The 8,354-nt window shown below is 57.5% G+C and overlaps 1 protein-coding gene across 8 annotated transcripts in view; it reads left to right on the forward strand.

Moving 5' to 3' along the window:
- RIMBP2 (RIMS binding protein 2) overlaps nucleotides 1-8,354 on the forward strand; it is a 219,915-nt gene extending 211,561 nt beyond the window's left edge. For 7 of the 8 annotated variants that reach the window (XM_043557292.1, XM_043557295.1, XM_043557297.1 and 4 more), the window contains 3 exons: nucleotides 751-822; nucleotides 4,818-4,952; nucleotides 6,984-8,354. In XM_043557292.1, the coding sequence (XP_043413227.1) occupies nucleotides 751-822; nucleotides 4,818-4,952; nucleotides 6,984-7,172 (396 nt within the window). In that variant the 3' untranslated portion in view covers nucleotides 7,173-8,354. Of the gene's footprint in view, nucleotides 1-750; nucleotides 823-4,817; nucleotides 4,953-5,429; nucleotides 5,839-6,983 lie in introns of those variants that run through there. The other variant, XM_043557291.1, reaches the window with a different exon arrangement.

Genomic DNA, 8,354 nt, shown 5'->3' on the forward strand with positions numbered 1-8,354 from the left:
AGCAGTACGTCCCCCCTCCCGCCGCCGCCCCCCCTCCCCGCCCCGACACGCAAGAAGCCGAGGGACAGGCCCGGTGTCCTCTCTGCACGTGGCCTGGGCCGGTGTGGCCACGAAGCTCCGGGACTCGGAGGGGGACCCGCCCCCAGCTCGTGGTGCAGACGTGGAGTGTGACTGACTCACCAGGCACTTCCGTGCAGATTGATTCGTGCGCCAGGCCTGGTGGCGCTTAGATGCGCGCCTCCCTCCCTCGTTTCCAGGTCCGGAGATAAACTGCATTCACGTGCTCCTGTTTTCTCACGCCCTCCACCACTGCCTGGCACTGAGCGGAGTGGCATTTAAGAACTGAGTCAAGATTGTTTTGGCGCTCAGTGCGGGGGCGGGGGGGCGGTAATTTATGTAACGGTCCCCAGTCTGCAGAGAACGAACGTCTCCCTGGAGATCAGGGTTTTTCCAGTTAACTATTTGACTACTTTCAAAGAACGGCGACCAGGGGAGCCCAGCAGCGGTCTCGAGTTGTGGCCTCGGACCCGGCGCCGGGGCGCTTTTCGTTTTGGGGGGCCTCACGTTGAGCTGTGCTTACAGGCGCTCGGCGGCCTCCTGCCTTTCTTCCCCGACGACTGAGGGAGTGGCTCCACACCAAAATAACGAGAAGAAAGAAGCCAGTAGGGCAATCGTGAAGAACCGAGAGAAAACAAAAACCCTACTGGTTTGTGCGGGAAAGTGTCACTAACTTGATGTTCGTCTCTACAGGCGGAGCTTACGTTTTGCACGGGAGACATTATTACCGTGTTCGGTGAAATCGATGAAGATGGCTTCTATTACGTAAGTTTCCGGAGCCCCCAGGAAGCACCGCCTCGCGATCGATACTCTCGCCCCTGAAGTTGGGTGCGCGCTGTGTGCTCGGCTCCCCGAGAGGCCCGCCTGCCCCGTGTCCCTTCCGCGGGGTCCCGTCTAATGCAGAAAGGCCGTGCTGTGTGCCGCACTGCCCCTTCCCCTCTGCGAGGGGTAGTTCCCACGTGTGTAAGCCGTAAACACGGCACATGTATTCACGGTCTTTGTCTTTTAAAGTTTATTTATGTGGAGAGAGAGAAAGAGGGAGCAGCGGGGAGGGGCAGAGGGAGAATCCCAAGCAGGCTCCGCGCTCCCAGCACAGAGCCCGATGCGGGGCTTGAACCCGCGAACCGTGAGCTCGTGACCTGAGCTGAAACCAAGAGTTGGACGCTCAACCGACTGAGCCGCCCAGGCGCCCTCCCACATTCTTGTATTTAAGATTTTCTTCCATCCAGACACATACCAAACAAGTTAACTTTCTGATTATTTGTAAGGTAACAAATGTGTTTTCATACAGGAGAAGAAAGAAACACGAGTGAGCAAAGTTAATGATTTCACACCGACAGAATGTAGAACTCCTCCCCGACCGTCCTCTGGGCTGATGGCTGTGGGCAGCGTTGGCCCGGGCTCTGGGTCTCCACCCAGTCGCCTTGGGGGCCCGGCCTCCCCCCTTGGTGCTCCTGGGGGTATGGCTCCTGGCATTTGCTGAGGAAAAGAGTTTTATTACGATTACTTTATTAAGAATGCCCACCGACAGGCTGATCTTAGCGTCTCTGCGCTGGGCGCCTCCTGTGAGAGCTGCCCTCCGAGCCCACGGAGCTGGCAGGACCGCGGGGGGCCTGGTGCAGTGGTGGCTTGGGGACAGGCCCCCCATCTTGCACCAGCCTCCCCACCACCCCCTTTATTTTATCAGAATGGTTGGGAAACCATCAAGTCCTTTGTGAGGCAGGTTTCTCTTTGAGTCCAACGAGTTCACGGCTTCAGGCACGTGGGACTCAAGGGTCCTCACTTCGTGCAGGTCCTGATTAGTGAGGCCTCTCACGCTTTGTCCCGTTTCTTCTGGACGAGACTCTAAAGGGTCTGTGAGTGGGACAATGCCAGGCTTCCTGTCCTGCAGGTGGTTGAAGGGCGGTGGGGGCCCCAGAGGCCAGGGCACAGGCTGCGGGCTGGGCCAAAAGACGGAGGAAAGTGGACAGCAGCTGGCGTCTGTATCACCCAGAGCTCAGGCCATTAGTTGGGGTAAGAGTGTCGTCCGGGGAGGACCCCCAGATTCTGCCTCAGGTGATGGGTGCCCTTGGGAACACGGGCGTAAGGACACGCTGGAGAGAAAAAACGTGCTTTGGCAAATAGCTGGAGGACATCTGACCCTCTCCAAGACGGAGCGGCCTCCGTGCCTTTGATCCTGGAAGATTCTAGTGGCCACCAGAAGGTCAGATGCAGCAGCACGTAGCAGAGAGGGCGACCATGAGGGGGTCGTGAGCACTTCCGACGCGAGCGTTCCTAAGACGGCCTGTGGGAGGCCTGGAGCAGGGGTCCACCTGGACGCCAGCGTGCACAGGGCCGTCCTGGGTCGGGGAGCCGCAGGCCTGCGTGAGGTGAACACGGCACCACCAGGGAGCTGAGCGTGAGGCTGTGCATTCCCACGACATACGGGACACGGTCCCACGTCCCCCAGACGCGAGCCGCCCGCGGCCTCACCCGAAGGAGCCGAGTTCTCTGATGCTGCCAGGGCGTCTGGTGGGGCCGGGTTTCCTGAGAGACGTCTGGGCCGCAGAGACGCTTGAGTGCCCGCGTGGAGATGTGACTGGGGACCCTCGATGTGAGCAGAGGCCCGGGGGCACGTGTCCTAGAGAGAGTCTAAGGGACGCTGAGGAAAGTTAGCTGAGGCCTCAGGAAGGAGGATTGGGGGGTCGCCAGAAAGGGGAGAGGGGTCTCCAGGGTCGAAGCCAGGGCAGGTGCCCCCGGGCATGTGCGTCCCGGGCCCAGCGAGAGTTCTTGCTGGGGAGACGTGGGAGGTACCTGGGGCCGCCTCTCTTGCTTAATTAAGTTTTATTTTTAATCGCAAAAACCGTACAATTGGCCGTCCTCGTCGTCAGGCGTGCCGTTCAGTGGCGGTGGATACGTTCCCGGCGTGACGCAGACACCCCACGGTCGCCGCCCCGCAAACCCGAGACTCCGTCGCCACTGAACACAGTTAGCCTTTACCCTCCCCCACCCCCCGACCCCCCGTCCCGGCCCCCCCGTCTGCCCTCCTTCCGCGTGGACCCGCCTGCTGTCGGGTCCTCGTGGAAATGCGGTCACCGCGTGAATTCTGTTCTGCCTGCCTTCACCAGGCACGAGTCCCGCGGGGCCGCCCGCGTCGTAGCACGTGTCCGCCCCCGAGTGCTGCTCCCCGGTGGGGACACGGGTTGGCTCCCCGTTCACCCCCATCAGGGGCACGTGGCTCCCGTGAAGTACACAGTCGTGAGCGTGCTGCACGGACACGTCCCTCGGACCCTGCTTCTAGCTCTCGGGGGTCTGGGCCCAGGAGTGGAATCGCTGGGTCGGGTGGTGCTTCTGCGTTCAACTGGGGCTGCTGGACGGTTTTGCCCCCGGCAGCCACTCTGTCCCACGTCCCCACCAGCAAGCGCACGAGGGTTCCGGCTTGTCCGTGTTTTCGGCAACACTATTTTCTGGTCGTTTTTTTCTTTAATTGATTTTGTTTTCTGTCCTGTCCATTTAACGGATGTGAGGTGGTATCCTGGGATTTTGACTTACGTTTCTCTAAGACGTTCATGTCGATCGATGTTGAGCATCTTCTCATGTGCTTGGTGGCCATTTATGTGTCTTTTCTCAGGGGAAGTGTCTATGCAAGTCCTTTGTCCGTTTTTAAAAACGTGTATTAATTTTGAGAAAGCGTAGGCAGGGGAGGAGGAGGGAGAGAGGGAGACAGAGAATCCCAGGCAGGCTCCGTGCCGTCAGTGCAGAGCCTGAAGTGGGGCTTGAACCCCCACACTGTGAGATCATGACGTCAGCTGAAATCAAGAGTCGGTTGCTTAACAGACGGAGCCCCCCAGGCGCCTGTGCGTTTTTTAATCGGTTTCTTGTTGTGGTGTTGAGAGCGCTTGATGCATTCTGGACGTTAACTGCTTCCTAGATAAATGGCTGGCAGATACCCTCCCATCCTGTAGGTTCCCTTTTCACGCTGTTGGCCGTGTCCTTGGGCGCAGTTTCTGGTTCTGAGGGAGTCGGCTGCCCGTCCCATGCCTCCGTTTCCTAGACTTGTGAAGAGGGACGCAGATTCCCATGCACACCGGGGGTCACCAGTTTGGGACTTGGTTCTGGGCACCGCGGGGGCAGGTTTGTATTGGGGGTGGTGGGGAAGAAGCCACTAGGTGGCTGTGACCTGCTGGGTACAGATGTCCCGTGGATGGCGACCTGTGTAGATATGGAAAGGAGAGAACGTTCTGGAAGGGAAGCAGTATCGTCCGAGGAGGGGTCAGCAGGTGCTTTCATTTGCCCACGTTGTTTGGATTTTTAGAGAGATGACGTGTGTGGACGGATCAGTAGCTCCCCGTCTTGCCCGCACGTCACATCGCCCCGGATGGGTTCGGTCCGTCTGGACCCGTGTGCCGCACAGATGGTGTTTTTCAAGGCTCCGTAGGGATTCTGAGGGCAGCCGGGGTCGACGGCCGCTCCGTGAGGGCATCCCAGCCCGTGGTGCCCAGGAGTGGCCCCGGGCCCCTTGCCCCTTGCCCGAGACACAGGTGCCTCGGCGTCAGCCCAGACTGGCCAGACGCCAGACCCCGGGGAGCTTGGTCGGCGTGTCGTGAGGCTGTTCCCGTGACCAGGGTGGGTTTGGACACACCGGGGTCCCTTTGGAAGTTCCTCCGCTGTTGAACCAGAACAGACCCGGCGGGCCACGCGGCTCGAAGCTTCCCTCCCGCGGCTGGAGCAGGAAGTCGGGTTCTGGAAAAACAGGGTAACTCGTTCTTCTGTGCTTCCAGGGGGAACTTAATGGGCAGAAAGGCCTTGTCCCTTCCAACTTCCTGGAGGAAGTGCCTGACGACGTGGAGGTCTACCTTTCCGACGCGCCCTGTCACTACTCCCGAGACGCACCGCCGCGCTCCAAGGCCAAACGGGTAAGCACACGCCCCCAGCAGTTTTGACTTGTGTCCCGCTCTGCCACGTACGGCCTGCCACAGTCCTTGTGCTGGTATTTTTGTATCTCTTTTTGTCTCCGCCCTTCCCTGGGGGTTGTGCCTCGAGATTCTTACGCAAGCTTGTTTAGTTCACCAAAACAGACCCTCTCGATTCTTCCAAATCCGCCTTTCCTCACCAAGGGAGCCCCCGTCCTACAGCATAGACGCACATTCCGGTTCGGTTGAGAGCGAAGGGGTCGGCCAGTCCTTCCGTCCAGGGGGCACTGGCGGCCGCCTGCCCCGCCAGGGTTTCAGATCTCTTACCACAGACCCGAGGGCTCCTCGAGCATAACTGACTATTAGATTACATTTGTGTGTAGTGTCTCATTTTTATTTTTTTCCATCACTGCCAGTTTTTATATATTACATTTTTATATATATATATTTTTATTTCTTTGCTCATCTGCTTGGAAACAGAAGAAGAGTGTTCATTTCACACCCTAATCAGGCACTGTAGCCCTTCACGTAAGTGAGCAGCTGAAGATACCTATAAAGATACCAACTTAAGCTACCTTACACGGACGAGTGCAGTAGACTTAAGGCTTCACTGTGGGGTTTAAAAAAAAAAAAAAAAAAGAAATATGTCTCAAAAACTCATTGGACCTAAAACTTCAGGCCGTTACTGGCCTCAGTTGTAAAGCAACTGAATCTGTAGTAGAATAATCATCTTGAAAAATCATTTCCTACTGTCTCCATTAAGAACATTTCAAAGGCCAACATTGGGAACATATTTCTTAACAGGCTAATTGTTTGTTTACATAGAGAATGTTCCAATGTCTCCTCATAACTGAAGCTGCATATCGCATCGTTAGCCCCCTCGGAAAAAGCACAAGCTCACAACTCTGTTTACTCTAGGAGATCTCGCTCTCAAACACGTTAACTCGAGATCAAGCAGATGAATAGTGGGCGTGCGGCCACCTAGCGTTGGCCCCGAACACGCCCCGGGCCGGCTGGCGTGCCAGGCGAGCTTCGCTCGGGCCACCGTACCTCTCTCTCGCGAGCGAGCCGAGCCTCCTCGCCAAAGCACAAACACGTGTTCCGAGCACACGGGCGGGGGCCCCGGTGCTGCATTGAGCTTTGCGACACATGCAGCTCCAATGATTGCCTCAGACGCATAGATGGTATCTTCAGGTGTCCTTTGGGATGCTTTACTAGGTGTTTTCCATTGGAACGAGACCTTGATTTTAAATCCAAGCAAGCGTCAGGCCCTTGGCGCCTCTCGTGTGCCTGCTGGCTCCCGAACACCCGTGCTGGGCAGAGGTTGCGGCCGGGGAGGCGAGGGGTGCGGGGCGGAGGACCCGGGTCTCCGGCGCGTCGAGCGCGGGGACGGGGGACGGGGACGGGACGCACCGGGTGCCAGCGCGCGGAGGACCCGCAGGCACCGCGGCGCGCGCTGTGTTGGCAAAACCTCATCTCCAGTCGCTTGGAAATGATGAAAGGCGACAAGGGCTTGACGCTTCCTTTGATTGCAATTGAGGTTCATTTTAGTTTTTCTTTTCTTTCAACCGGTGTGCCGTCTGCTGTAGCCCACTAACCCCCCCCCCCCCGGCCCGCCCCCCGGGGACGTCCCCGCCACGGTCCGCACTTCCATAGCCGAGCCCCCGAAGCCCCCTTTCAGAGCGTTTGCTCGTGCGATGCCGAGGGGTCCTCGGCCACTTCCGCTCAAAGCGGCACCCCCACCTCCCACGCTCCCGCATTTGGTCTTGACTTACAAAGTAAATTACTACCCAGCTTTGTTTTGCCGGAGCAACGGCCGCCCCCCGGCCCCGAAGACAAAGTGACGGCCAAGCAGCCGGTGGTGGCCAGGCCGTCCCCCTCGGGCCCGCTGCGGGGCCCCCTTTCCACCCCGAGGGAAGCCGCGGGCCGCCCCTTGTCTTGCCTGGTGGGAGACGGGGACGGTGTGGTGTCACCGAGTGGATGGATGTTGTTGGCGCGCACGCACTCAATAAACTGTCACACTGTACCTACTAGGTTCCTCCCGAGGGTTCAGGTACAGCAAGGAGAGCGTCATCCCCCTCAGCCCATCTCCATTCGGGGTCACCTGCGTCATCTGTGGGTACTGGTAGTCCTGGGAGAGGCAGGGGAATGTCCTCGAAAAAGAAAAAGGGGCTGCTTTCCAAAGGCAAGAAACTGCTGAAAAGGCTGGGTGCAGTGAAATGACCCGTGTGCTTCTGGACAACTCCCACACCTCCGTAATGCTCCTTAATTCCAAACCAGGGCTTTCATGACTCAAGTACCTTCCTAAACAAACACTCTTCTCCCCTGACACCGGTAGAGAAACGCTCTTTGCGCCACCGCGCGCTTTAAGGCCACCGCAAGGACAAAGAGCTGCTGGTGCCCCTCCCCCCAGCCCCCCCCCCACTCCCTCCCCCCCCCCACTCCCTCCCCCCCCCCCCGCTCTTGCCTGAGGGCTGCCTGGAGGCCGGGGGTGGGGGGGCTCCTCTGCACACACGCGGGGGGCCAGGGGCTCCTCGGGCTCCTCCGGTCTCTGTGCATTTGTCATCCGCCCTTAAAGGAATGGTTTCCACCTTGACCCCCTTTCCAGAATGCTTGCCTCATGACGCACAACTCACTCTAACTCTGGTCTTGAAACTCCTAGTCCAACCGCCTTGATGTTCTGCCTTATAAACGCACAATGGTTTGTACCGTCCAATAAAATCTACGGTGTGCACTTCGTACGTGTTGTACATTCGGCGCTCGTCACCCCCACAGACACACTGCTCCGGAATCGAGTTGTGCGTTCCGAATCCCGGCTTCTCGTCTTTCCAAGCCAGCCGGGTAACACAGAAACACAGAAAAGAAATGTTTACTTACTCACATCATTCAAAAACAGAGAGAGAGAGAGAGGGGGAGGGAGGGAGGGACTTTGTTCGGACAAGTCCCACTCCTCCAACCTGCCAGGAAGCTGACCAGGCTCATGGCTTTCCGTGTCCCCTCTCGTGGCAAATGCATTTCTGTTGCTTCCGTGTTTGTCCGGTGCCCGCCTCCCCCCACACAGCCCCCAGCAGCGAGCAACACACAGTAGAGCAGCCCCCACGATGCACAGGCCACACGTACAGCCCCCGACATCTCAGTCTGTTCACCACTGGCACTCAAACAAGAGACTTGCAAAGTTGCCGGCAGATGTATTCGATGGTTTCTATTTTGTAATTCTTGTCCACTTGTAAATTGTTTCTACTCTTTGTACATACTTTTCAGACTGCCTTTCTTTTGTAATTTATGGAAGGTTTATAAACGAATGACCAAGCTTTCGCCCATTGTGTCTTCAAAACCTCTACTGTAAATTGTAATATATTAGTATGTGGTCCATTTATTAAAAGGAAATTACTCAGCGTGTGGTTA

The sequence above is a fragment of the Prionailurus bengalensis genome, chromosome D3 (genome assembly GCF_016509475.1).
Source record: "Prionailurus bengalensis isolate Pbe53 chromosome D3, Fcat_Pben_1.1_paternal_pri, whole genome shotgun sequence".
NCBI classification, from domain to species: Eukaryota; Metazoa; Chordata; class Mammalia; order Carnivora; family Felidae; genus Prionailurus; species Prionailurus bengalensis.